Source organism: Mastigoproctus giganteus, chromosome 7, assembly GCF_048544385.1.
Source record: "Mastigoproctus giganteus isolate SK-2022 chromosome 7, ASM4854438v1, whole genome shotgun sequence".
Classification (NCBI taxonomy): domain Eukaryota; kingdom Metazoa; phylum Arthropoda; class Arachnida; order Uropygi; family Thelyphonidae; genus Mastigoproctus; species Mastigoproctus giganteus.
In genome coordinates, this window is record NC_143581.1 from 43,138,892 (window position 1) to 43,152,835 (window position 13,944).

At 36.7% G+C, this 13,944-nt stretch overlaps 1 protein-coding gene across 1 annotated transcript in view; it reads left to right on the top strand.

Annotated features, from left to right (window-relative positions):
* Nucleotides 1-8,319, top strand: part of LOC150082851 (protein BANP-like) — a 175,395-nt gene extending 167,076 nt beyond the window's left edge. Inside the window, exon 11 of the mRNA XM_090378299.1 lies at nucleotides 8,155-8,319. Within this exon, the coding sequence (XP_090234425.1) occupies nucleotides 8,155-8,319 (165 nt within the window). The remainder of the gene's footprint in view (nucleotides 1-8,154) is intronic.
* Nucleotides 8,320-13,944: the final 5,625 nt, after the last annotated feature.

Below are 13,944 nucleotides of genomic sequence, written 5' to 3' on the forward strand. Positions count from 1 at the left end.
TGTTTCTGTCCAGATTAATGATTCTGGAATAAAACTTGGAAAGATTATTAAATGTATTTATTAAAGAGTATTAAATGTATTTTGCTGTATTGCAAAACATTAAACTATGGTCTTAAAAATATTAGAACTGAATCAGACAGATGATTGGTTTTATTGTTTTTAATAGTGATATGTTATTGAGTATTATGTTTATTGAACTTGGTTTGCACTGCTGATACTTGCCACTCTATACGAGACTTGGTTTGTACGTGGTTGGATTTCTCTTCCATGTATGCGACATTGGCTCACAGAAGTATTGTGGGAACTGATGATTGGTTTGTCCAAACTGTAGGTATGGCATTTGTGGATGAGACAAGATCCTTAGGTCTCTGTATCTAGCTTAGTGTGAGTAATAAATGTTTTTTCTGTTTTGGTCTTGAGTTGATTATTGGACACGCAAGTAGTGCGTGGTAAGTTTTTTTTTTTTTTTTTTTTTTTCATTTTTTATGTATTGGTCCTTACAATCCTTGGTCCCTGATTTGTTTTTTTTTATTGTTGTTTTGTTGGACAGTTTGTGAAACTTGCCGATTTAAGCATGGAAAGGATACATGCTGTATGTTTGTTCTCTTTTAGGTGTATGTGTGTTGATTAACCTATTTGATAGGGTTAATGAAAGTGTATCCTCTAAAATGGATGGAGTTTACATGCTAAAGCTGATTTCATCATTATTGCTTCGTTGTAGGATGTTAGAGTTTTCTTTACTGTCTTTTTTTAGCATTAGCATTAGTAGAGGCATTTGATGCAAGAAAGCAAGCTTATGCAGCATCAGCCAAAAAAAAAAATAAAAAACCCACTTCCACTTCACCCCTCTGTTCGTTCAAAATACCTGTCCAGCTGAGCCTTAAACTTATTTAGGCTATCAACCTCCACCACAAGGGATGGAAGTCTGTTCCACCAACCAACCACCCACTGGCTAAAGGCAAATTTCCGCACGTCTATCCTACATCTGTCTTTCCTCAATTTGAATTTATGCCCTCTCAGGTGATTTTTCTGAGCTAGAGGAAGAATCCCATCAGCATTGAGCATGCTTAAACCATTCAAGGCTTTATACACCTCTATTAGATCACCTCGCTGGTGCCTAGTCTCCAGACACTGTAATTTGCAAAACTTAAGCCTTTCTTCGTAAGAGCACCCCTTTGTTCCATTCACTAATCTTGTTGCCCTTCTCTGTACTCGTTCCAGCAGCTCTACATCCTTCTTGAAATGAGGCCTCCAGACCTGTATACAGTACTCTAGGTGTGGCCTGACCATTGCCTTATACAATGGAATAATCACCTCCTTATCCCTCCTGGAAAAATTCCTGTATATCATTGATAATACTCCATGAGCTACTCTTGCAGCCCGTCTGCACTGCTCAGAAAACTTCATATCTGCCTGCACAACCACCCCCAAGTCCCTTTCATTCTTTACCACTGTCAGTGTAGTACCACAGAGTTGATACGTTGCTCTGGGGTTGCTGTTTCCCATGTGTAGTACTTTACATTTGTCAATGTTAAACTTCATTTGCCACCTCTCAGCCCATCTGCTCAACCTTTCCAGATCCTGTTGCAGCAGCATAGTGTCAGTAGTGTCCTTGACAACCCTGCCAACCTTTGTATCGTCTGCAAACTTGGACATTAAGCTTGATATACCATCATCAATATCATTTATAAATACAGAAAACAATAATGGACCCAACACTGAGCCCTTAGGAACTCCACTAATAACATTAGTCCACGATGAGCAGTGTCCATTGATTACCACTCTCTGTCTTCTCCCCCTCAACCACCCCTTTATCCATAGCAGCAATTTGCCTCCAGTGTCACACTGCTCCAATTTGTGTAGCAGTCTTCCATGTGCAACAGTATCAAAAGCCTTTCTAAGATCCAAGTATATAATATCAAAGTTATTCCCTGCATCCAGTTCTTTTGGGACTGCATCATAGTATCCAATCAAGTTGGTCAGGCAAGACTTCCCCTTAACAAAACCATGCTGTGTCTGAGCTATAACTGAAGTCTTGTCTAAATGATCCTGCAGTGCTTCTTTAACCAGTGCCTCCATTAATTTTCCTGGAACAGAAGTTAAGCTCACAGGTCTATAATTACTTGTGTCAGCCTTTGATCCTCCTTTGTGAATTGGGGTCAAATTTGCACATTTCCAGTCTATGGGTACCTCCCCTGAGTCCAAGGAAGCTCTCATAATTATGGCTAAGGGTTTGCTTACTTCCTTTGCTGCCTCCTTTAATATAACTGGATAGATCCCATCCACCCCGGGTGCCTTTCTTGTGTTTATCTTCAACAGTTTCTCCTCCACTTTTCTCCCAGTTATTTCAAGATTCTGTAGCTTACTGCTGGAGTTGAATATACCTCTGGCATTCCCCTTGCTGAATAACTCCTCATGTGTGAATGTCGATGCAAAATATTCATTTAGTTTGTTAGCTACCTGAGCAGGATCATCAACAGTTGACCCATCAATATCAAGTGGACCAATCTGATTCATCCCCTTCCTTCTAGAGTTTACATAAGTAAAGAACTCTTTGCTGTTTCTCTTTGCATCCCTTGCCAAAGATTTCTCGTAATCTGCCTTCGCCTGTCTAACCTCCTTTGCAACTTGGACTGATCTAACTTATATCTATCATAGGCTTCTGTGACACGTGTTAATTTATATGTATCCCATGAATTTTTCTTCTCTGCCATATGTCTCATTAGTTCATCTGACATCCATTTAGGCCTAAACCTTGAACAATATTTCTTAGTTGGTATGTAAAGCCTAGTAGCTTCCAAGATAAGTTCTTTGAATGCTTCCCATTTTGAATTTGCTGTTGGTAACATCATCAGTTGGTCCCACTGTATAGAATTTAAATACTGTCTCAGACCATCATAGTCGCTTTTACAAAAGCAATAACCCTTCCCTTTACCCCTGATGGTAGTTACCTCTTTGAGTAAATCCCTCTTCAGCACACTGTGATCACTGCCACCTAGTGGTTCCTCTATCTGCAGATTCTTAATGCATGAAGAATCACCACTGATAATCAGATCAAGAGTATTACTCCCTCTAGTTGCCTCCCGAAGATGCTTATGTAGAAAATAATCATCTAATAAATCCACAAAAGCCTTGCTAGTGTGTGAGTGACCAACCCACAAATTCCAGTCGATATCTGGGAAATTAAAATCTCCCATTATAAGACTCTCTGATTTACTGGCCCACTCTATTTCCCTGTACAGTTCCTTATTATACTCATCAGAGTCATTAGGCCTATAGCACATTCCTACTCTCAATTTTGATCTCCTAATGCTTATGTCACACCAAACTGACTCAACACTGCACTGTCCAGCGATGTCGACTGGCTTCACTTCCTTGGTTTTTATGTGTTTCTTAACTAATAGCATAACCCCTCCCCCCTTCCTATCCTGTCTATCCTTTCTGTAGACATTGTACTCCCCAAATTGCAGTTCTGCATCCCTTATATCTGTGTGACACCACGTCTCTGATATCCCAACAATATCTGCCTTTGATGTTTTGAGCAATACCTCAAATTCATCAAATTTATTTACTAATTATGAGTGTTCTGATTTCTTCACATAAATGCAGGAGTGAAAGTACCTTTCCTACAAGGGTTAAATTAAATTAATCTCCAAAAGTGATTGTAGTTTTGATAACCAAATTTGGTATTTATTTATTGCTGTAAATAGTGATTTGTCTATTCTTCTCCAGTTGAGAGAAATGTTAAATTGTTGGCTTTGTAAATAATGTGTATATTAGTTTTACTTTTAATTTGGCTGTGTGACCTTGCTGAACTGTGTAAGCTTTGTCCACTAGTATCTTTTAATCTTTAATCACTTGCTGTCTCCCTCTTCTGGGGATACCTATTTCTTTCATCCCCTTGTTTTCCTTTCCTTTTCTTTCCCATCCATTTCCTTACCCCTACTTCTCATGCTATGTTTCTTCCTTTTCATTTTTCATTATTTATTGGGATAACAAGTTTTCTTGTTATCCCACTAAGAGTCTTTACCTGTTTGCGGTCCCTGGCATGCCTCCGCGTGCCATGGGATGGGAGTCAGGGGGCAGCGGACCAGGTGTTCACTGCCCTCTGGCTGCAAAGTTGCCAGGCGCCGGCACTCAACATAACACACACCAACACTTATTCCCACTTTCCGGCTTTGACAAATTTGCTTTTCAAATGCTACTGCAGTATATAGGGGAAACCCTGGAGACCACCTCAAAAAACAAGAATACCTTAAATCATCCTTTAATCATCAGTACAAAAAACCAGTGAGACCTAAAATGCAAAAAATGTCATATACAGCAGACTCTCGATGAACTAGGACACTTCAAGACTCCAAATTTAAAAAAAATCAACCAGAAATCTTATATAAAATTCAGGTAATAAATATAAAGGTATAAACAGATGTTTTACAGATTGTAAATAGGCGACAAGAAGCGGCATAAGAAGTCGTCATTGGGAGATTAGTGTACCTATTATCTTGCAACCCCCCACTGTCTTCACACCCACCGCTCAAAAAAAAAAAAAGAGAGACCAAATGTTTTGTTTGTTTTATTGCGTCATCGATTGTTGTGTTCGGTTACACCGCAAAAGGGCAAATTTTGTTTCATTATGTCAGGGATGTAGGAATTTTTTTTTTACATTAACTTTTTTTTTTTTTTTGTTTAGAAAAAATAAAGGGAAGCTATTAGATTTAAAATCGACATCATAAAAAATAAAGGGAAGCATCGTATTGGACACGCAAGTAGTGCGTGGTAAGTTTTTTTTTTTTTTTTTTTTTCATTTTTTATGTATTGTCATACTTTTTACATAGGTTGCTGAACAATTTTCAATACAGTAAGTTGCCGACTTACGTAGCTTAGGACTTACATTACATTATTTATATTTTTTTATATGACTGAAGATTTCAATGATGGGGACATAACTTGCCAGTTACATAACTTAAAAACCCACAGAATTCCACCTATCGGTATTATCGCAAATGCAATAAGATCGAGTTTTCTACCCGTTTATAATGAATTGCGCTAACAGAAAAGCCCAGTAATCCAGAAAGTGCAAATTGTTTTATGGCAGTGACCACCAGAAATGTGAGCTCGTGTCGGGTGATAATGGTGAGTTTTTGCCTTAACCCTGTGAAGTTCTTTCCAGAAAATTTAATTTTGACTGTTATCATGGTGCCAACTAAGAGAATAAGTGACAGCGGTACTAGTAAATCTATCAAGAAAAGGAAAGTGATCGAGTTGGATCAAAAAATTAAAATAATAAGGACGTATGAAAATGGCCAAACATTAACAAGTATCGTGCGGAATTCAGATTTGTCAGTGGCAACGGTGAACACAATAAAGTAGAAAGACAACATATGAGAAGTGATGAAGTGATCAGCACCAATGAAGTCAACTATAATAACCAAGGCTACCAAATACATATCAGTTTTTATAGTACAATAACATGCTTTTATCTTCCTTTTATGTTTTCTTTTCTTATCTGCCACTCAAGCTACTTCATCACTGTCCCTAGATAAAGTGTTTTTAATTGAACTAATTAAAAATATATAACAATTTTTCTTCATTCTTCTGAAAATGATGGATATTATGTGGTTTTTTGTAATTTTGGCATATCAGGGATATAGTAGCAATATTTTATTAATCACTTGCCAGTTATATAAAACTCGACTTACATAATAAGGCCTGGAATGTATCTCTTACATATGTCGGGCACTTACTATCTTTTTGGATTAACCAGGAAATCGATTATCCGGGAATTTTTTTTTTACCATCTATCCCGAAAAATTGAGAGTCTGCTGTAGTTGGATTGTTGGCTGACTCACTAACCTCACTAATTTCTTTTGGAAAACTTTCCATGGAGTTAAAAAGCTCATTTAGTTGACTCTTGCCATCTCTTGCTTAAAGAAGCACTCACTTTTGATTTTATAATTTCCCACAAAAACAGAAAACAAATGACTTCTGAAGTAAAAAGAGTTAAACTAGAGTAGCAAATGGCCAAGTCAGCTTGACATTGTATATATATATATATATAATGTGCATTTTCCCACATCCATTATTTGAAGTACTAAGAAAAATTTTCTTTCCAATAATTTATTAATGAAGAAAAAACACATCAAATCTTAACAAGTATTTTGATTTAATCAGAAACAATGAATTTGTGTGTTTATGGAAATGTATATTTGTTCATCTTATGTATAAATTTCTTATTTAGGTTACTGCTTAGAGGTATCACTAGAAAGTTCAAATGCTAGTTCAAGTGAACAACATTAAAGAAATGGCAAAATGTTAATGAAAATAGGCATTTATGGAATTTTTCATGAACATCAGGTTTTATTTATGATATTTAGAATAAAGAATGATGAGTCCAGTTTACATAGAGCATACTCATGATAAGGCCTTCAACAATTACACATGTATATTATTTTCAACAATTATATAGTTTAAAAAAATACTAAATAATAGAATAATATTAATGATAATATTAATAAAAAAATGACATTAAAAACAAAAATGTTTCCTTTTATACTGTGTGTACAAGATTTGTCACAAAATTAATGAGACTAATTTTATTATAAAATTTTGTGCGACTGAAGGTTTCCTCCATTAAAAATAGTTCCTTGGGAAGCTACACATATCTCCGGCACTCTCCATCCCTAGAAGCAGTGCTTAAAGTTTTTGTATTTGTAAGGTCCTTCAGTGCATCAGTTACAGTACTCTGGTTATTGTTGATTGCCCCCAAAATGATGTCCGTTCAGACAATTCTTGATCTTTTTCTGGAAAAAAAAAAAAAAAAAAGTTAGGACAGATCCATGGACACAGTTGCTCAGAAACACCAGAATGTTTTTGGAGTGCAAAATCTCCATAACAGTGGCAGGGCACATTGTCATGATGCACAATCCAGAGTTTAGCCTTTTCAGGTTGAACATGCAAAATCCTTTTCTGTAGTTGTCAAAAGACTTTTTTGGTAGAAAGTTTGGTTGACAGTTATACCTTGATGCACGAGCTCTTTGTGCACCACTCCATGCTGATCATAAAAACATTGATTTGATTCTGTATTTGTTCATTTGTGCTTTCTTTGGGCAAATTTGTGTGTGTGTGCACCATTCTTCACTCTGTCTTTTTGTTTCTGGATTGTAGTTAAAAATCCTTGTTTCATCACTTGTTATCACTCAGTGAAAGAATTTTGGCTCAGTTTCAACACAGTAGAGAAGGTTGAGGAAGATGTTCTTCTGATTTCGCTTCTGTTCTTCATTGAGATTTTTTGGCACCTTTTTTTGCACAAAGTTTACACATTCCCATATGCTCTGTTAAAATGTCATGGACAGCTCGGTGACTGATGTTCAACTCACCTGCCATCAATCTCATGGTTAACCATCAGTCAAACACAATTCTTGATCTTACCCTCTTCACATTCTCCTCTTTTGTTGCCAAGACATGTCTCCCTGTACATGGTTCCTCATTAGCCCTTCCAAAATGCCTTTAAGATGCCTTGTGCCATCTTAAAACTTCAGGTTGGGGTCAAACTTGATCTCCATAATCACTTTTTAACTTTTTGTACATTTCTGTCTCGCTTTTGTTGACTCTGACACAAAATTTTATGCTGTAATGTTGCTTGTTATGCTCCCTTTCCATTTTTCACAACACACATTGAATGCAAAGAAAAGTGACTAATCTCGCTGTGCTTGCATATCAGCATATGCAAGCACATTGCTGCCACATCAAATTTTATAAAATCATTCTCATTAATTTTGTGACATACTTTGTATGTGTGGTTGTCATTGTTATGACATCCACACATATAGCCATAAACCAGAAATTGAAATATGGAACAATAGCATCCTTAAAGTATCATATTTTTATAAACATATGATGAGTGCATTTCTTAATGCGGCTTTACAACACATTAAATAAAACATTTTAAATCTTTATTTTTTATTAATTTTTAATAAAGAAAATAATTTTAAAATATTACTGGAATTGTAAATGGAACACTTGTATGTACAATATATGATTTTTGTATGCACAGTGTATGACATATATGTCAAATAATTAAAATTATTTCAGTAGTAATATAATAAAATAGAGTATGTTGTGAATTGAGACTTATCATGTAATTATCTTTCATAGGTTATACATACAGAACATGGAGACATACAAGTAGTGCATGCAACCCGAGAACAATTGGTACAGATTCAAGAAACTCATCATGTACAAATTCTTACTGGAAATGAAATGCTAAAAGAACTGCAATCTGGTGTATCTTCAGAAATTGCTCCCCATGATAATTCATAATTAGAAAATTATAAATGAGTGTTTCTTGAAGGTGAAAAAGTGGAAAAACAAGATTGCATTGGTTGTTTTGTAATCCCTTCAGATAGAACTGAATATCTAAGTTCCAGATATATCCTATTTATTGTACAGTGTTAATAATTGATATTTGTTTTCAGATATTTATTTTATTAAATGGGTAGAAGTTGAGAACCGAACAAATAAAAGTGAAACTTATTTATATGTATTTTTAGGTGTGTGTGTGTGCGTGTGCGTGCGTGCGTGTGTGTGCACGTTTAGCTGTACTGTAAAGCAAGTAGGCACCATTTATGAATTAAGAAAGTTAAAAAAATACATTTATTAATAAGAAAAAAATTTAATTATTGAACTCCTCATTTAATTCTACTTTTAAGTATATTTAATTTTAATTATCAAGTTCAAAATCATGTACGATAAAAATATCTTAATTTATATATAAGAAATTACCAAGTCTGAATTAATACAATAAGGAAAGAAGTTTAATGAAAAAATTTTGTATGTTTCATATTAACTGTCATTTAATTCAAAAATCTTTTTGAACCTTGTTTTAATATTTTTTTTAACAGTTGAATTTGAGCTACTCCCACAGCTTCAACAAATTGTTGTTACACAATTTATGTTGATACAAAGTTATTATAAATTTAAAAAGTACTAAAAAATTATTAAGCTTCCAAGTCTTAGGATAAAAAAAGAAAGGAATGGTTACTTTTTTTAAATTTTGAGTTATTCACTCAAAGGAAGATCAGTCCAAAAAAAAAAAAAAAAACATTTTGTAACATGAAAAATTGCATTTTAAAACTCCCTTTCAAACTACCCAGTATCTTTTTCTAGTGCTGTATCAGTATATTACACTGGAACCAGTGTAGAGAAGGGCAACCAGATTGGTGAAGGGAAAAAAGGGTGCTCTTACCCAGAAAGGCTTCACTTTTGCAAATTGCAGTGTCTGGAGACTAAGCACATGTGGAGTGATCTGATTGAGGTGTTTAAGGCCATGAATGGATTGAGTAAGCTGAATGTGAATGGCATTCTAACTCTTGAGACTACACACATGAGGGGGCATAAATTTAAATTGAGGAAGGATGTTTGCAGGATAGATGTGCACAAGTTTGCATTCAGCCAGCAAGTGGTTGATTGTTGGAATAGGCTTCCATCTGTTGTTGTTGTGGAAGTGGATGGTTTGAATAAATTCAAGGAAGAGGCAGACAAGTTCTTGGAGGGTAAGGATACCATTAGCATTAGTAGAGGCATATAATGCAAGAAAGCAAGCTTATGCAGCATCAGCCAAAAAAAAAAAACGCTGCCATTTCACCCCTCCATTCGATCCAAATACCTGACCAGCTCAGCCTTAAAATTTATTTAGGCTATCAACTTCCACAACAAAGGATGGAAGTCTGTTCGACCAACCAACTACCTGCTGGCTAAAGGCAAACTTCCACAAATCTATCCTACATCTGTCTTTCCTCGATTTGAATTTATTCCCTCTCGGGTGATTATTCTGAGCAAGAGGAAGAATCCGATCAGCATTGAGCACGCTCAAACTATTCAAGGCTTTATACACATCAATCAGATCACCTCGCAGGTGCCTAGTCTCCAGACACTGTAATTTGCCAAACTTAAGCCTTTCTTTGTTAGAGCGACCCTTTGTTCCATTCACTAATCTTGTTGCCCTTCTCTGTACTCTTTCCAACAGCTCTACATCCTTCTTAAAATGAGGCCTCCAGACCTGTATACAGTACTCAAGGTGTGGCATGACCATTGCCCTATGCAAGGGGATAATCACCTCCTTATCCCTGCTAGAAAAATTTCTGTATATCATTGACAAGACGCCATGAGCTACTCTTGCAGCCCATCTGCACTGCTCATAAAACTTCATATCTGCCTGCACAATCACCCCCAGTCCTTTTCGTTCTCTACCACTGTCAGTGTAGTACCACAGAATTGATACGTTACTCTGGGGTTTCTGCTTCCCATGTGTAGTACTTTACATTTGTCAATGTTAAACGTCATTTGCCACCTCTAACTCAGCCCATCTGCTCAACTTTTCTAGATCCTGTTGTAGCAGCGTACTGTCATTAGTGTCCTTAACAACCCTGCCAACCTCCATTAGTCCATGATGAGCAGTGTCCATTGAATACCACTCTCTGTCTTCTCCCACTCAACCATCCCTTTATCCATAGCAGCAATTTGCCTCCAATGCCACACTGCTAAAATTTGTTCAGCAGTCTTCCATGTGCAACAGTATCAAAAGCCTTTCTAAGATCCAAATATATGATATCAAAGTTATTCCCAGCATCCAGTTCCTTTGTGACCACATCATAGTATCCAATCAAATTGGTCAGGCAAGACTTTCACTTAACAAAACCATGCTCTGTCTGAGCTATAACTGAAGTCTTGTCTAGATGATCCTGTAGTGCTTCTTTAACCAGTGCCTCCATTAATGTCCCTGGAACAGAAGTTAAACTAACAGGTTTATAATTACTTGTGCCACCCTTTGATCCTCTTTTGTGAATTGGGATCACATTTGCACATCACCAGTCCATGGGTACTGCCCCTGAGTCCAAAGAAGCTCTCATAATTATGGCAAAGGCTTTGCTTACTTCCTTTGCTGGCTCCTTTAATATAACTGAATATATCACATCCACCCTGGGTGCCTTTTTTATGTATATCTTCAACAATTTCTCTTCCACTTTCATCTCAGTTATTACAAAATCATCTAGCCCACTGCCAGAGTTTAATTCACCTCTGGCATTCCCCCTCCCTGAATAACTTCTCATGTGTGAATGTAGATGCAAAATACTCATTTAGTTTGTTGGCCACCTGAGCAAAATCATCAACAGTTGAACCATCAATATCCAGTGGACCAATCTGATTCATCCCTTTCCTTCTAGAGTTTACATAGGTAAAGAACTCTTTGCTGTTTTTCTTTGCATCCTTTGCCAAAGATTTCTCATAATCTGCCTTTGCCAGCCTAATCTCCTTTGTGACTTGGTTACAGACTAGCTTATATCTATCATAAGAGGCGCCTCCGTAGCCAGGTGGGAAGGAGCAGCAGTGCGTAGCACACGCTTCTTGATTAGACCGGGGTTCGAGCCCGTCACCACCAAATATGGAGGGTGCGGAAAGGTCAGGGAATGACCACCGCATATCCCAGAGCAATATGGCCTTAGTTGCTAATGCTCCTAAAAACCAAATAACAAACAAACAACAACAAACATCTATCATAAGCTCCCATGTCACCCATTAATTTATATGTATCCCATGCATTTTTCTTCTCTGCATATGTCTCATTAGTTCATCTGACATCCATTTTGGCCTAAACCTTGAACAATATTTCTTAGTTGATATGTAAAGCATAGTAGCTTCCAAGATAAATTCTTTGAATGCTTCCCATTTTGAATTTGCTGTTGGTAACATCATCAGTTGGTCCCACCGTATAGAATTTAAATACTGTCCTCGACCACCGTAGTAGCCTTTACGAAAGCAAAAGCCTTTCCCTTTACCCCTAATGGTAGTTACCTCTTTGAGTAAATCCCACTTTGGCACCCTGTGATTACTGCCACCTAGTGGTTCCTTTATCTGCAGATTCTTAATTCATGAAGAATCACTACTGATAATCAGATCAAGAGTATTCTCCCTCTAGTTGCCTTCTGAACATGTTGCTGCAGAAAACAATCATCCAATTAATCCACAAAAGCCTTGCTAGTGTGTGAGTGACCAGCCCACAAATTCCAGTCAATATCTGGGAAATTAAAATCCTCCCATTATAAGACTCTCTGATTTACTGGCCCACTCTATTTCCTTGTACAGCTGTTTATTATACTCATCAGAGTCATTAGGCCTATAACAAACTCCTACTGTCAATTTTGATCTCCCAGTGCTTATGTCACACCAAACTGACTCGACACTGCACTGTCCAGCGATATCGACTGGCTTCACTTCCTTGGGTTTTATGTGTTTCTTAACTAATAGCATAACCCCTTCTCCCTTCCTATACTGTCTATCCTTCCTGTACACATTGTACTCCCCAAATTCCTGTTCTGCATTCCTTATATCTGTGTGACACCACGTCTCTGATATCCCAACAATATTTGCCTTTGATGTTTTGAGCAATGCCTCAAATTCATCAAATTTATTTACCAAACTCCTAGCATTGGTGTATACGCAAGTATACATGCACCTGTTCCTATTCTTAGCTACCCTAACACAGCCCAAAATGTTTACTTGTACTGCAATGACTCCCAGCAGTCTCTGAAATACCCTGCATCTTATTTTCCAGGCTGCTGCTCATTCCAATAGAAGTAGTGCAAGAAACACTTTCACCTCTGCTAGTGGCTACTGTTAATCTATTAGTCCTTGTATCCCCCCAAGCTAGCAGTTTTCCGACCACCTAACACTGCCTCGATAGCATTGTGTGGTTTGTATGTGTGGTTTTTTTTTTTTTTTTTGGCTGATGCTATATGTTTGGTTTCTTACATCATTTGCCACTACTACTATTTTATGATCTAACCCTTTAGTTTCAAAATGATTCTTTCATTTCATATATGGCGCCTCCGTAGCCAGGTGGGAATGAGCAGCAGTGCGTAGCACACTCTTCTTGATTAGACCGGGGTTCGAGCCCGTCACCACCAAATACGGAGGATGCAGAAAAGGTCAGGGAATGACCATCGCATATCCCGGCGCAATATGGCCTTAATGCTAATGCTCCTAAAAACCAAATAACAAACAAACAACAATCATTTCATATATTTTAATATAATTACTAATAGGTATTGCATGTGAGTTGTAGACATTTACTGAAAGTTGATGGAAACACTGTACTTGTGCCAGAACTTTCAATCACTAAATTTACATTTATACCTTTGTCTTTTAGGATACTTGGGAGGAAGTGGTGCAAAATAAAGAGAAACAAGTAAAGCTTTATAAAATGCAAAACTTACAAAATTCTTTACATACACCACATGCTGTATATGCATGTGTATATCTCAGATTAATTGTTGAATGAAGTTTTTCGTACTGAATTATTTTTATTGTACATCTGGATAATCCTTGAACAGCACTCTTTCTGCACAACACAGAAACAAGAGTAGTTACAGATGCATGCACCCACTTAACTAATTAAACAGGACTAAATGGAAATGTTATTTTGAAGGCTCTAAAGATCACTGTTAGATATGAGCTCTTACTCACAAAATAACTCCAAAATTATTCATATAATGTTATCCCCAATGGTTAAAACCTTTAGAGATATTCTAAATGAAACATTTTCATTTAGTTCTATTGGCACCTATTAGTTGAGTGTGTGCATCCATAACTGCTCTTGTTCAAAACTTGGTTCTATGTTATATGTGTAGAGCACTGCTCAAAGATTGCTCAGACAGGTGGTAACAAATAAATTGGAAACATCCAACTGAGAAAGTCTTTTAAGAATTAATGAACTTTACAATATATGATATATACAAAGTATAATCAAAAGTTTGGGGACTCACTTTGTATGTTGAAATTGCGGCTTCATAGCAAGTTGCAACTTGTTACAACACTTTTGGTGATTCATCTGCACACAATAATGCATAAGTGACCCATTTTTTTTTTTTTTTTTTTGGTCAGTGCAAA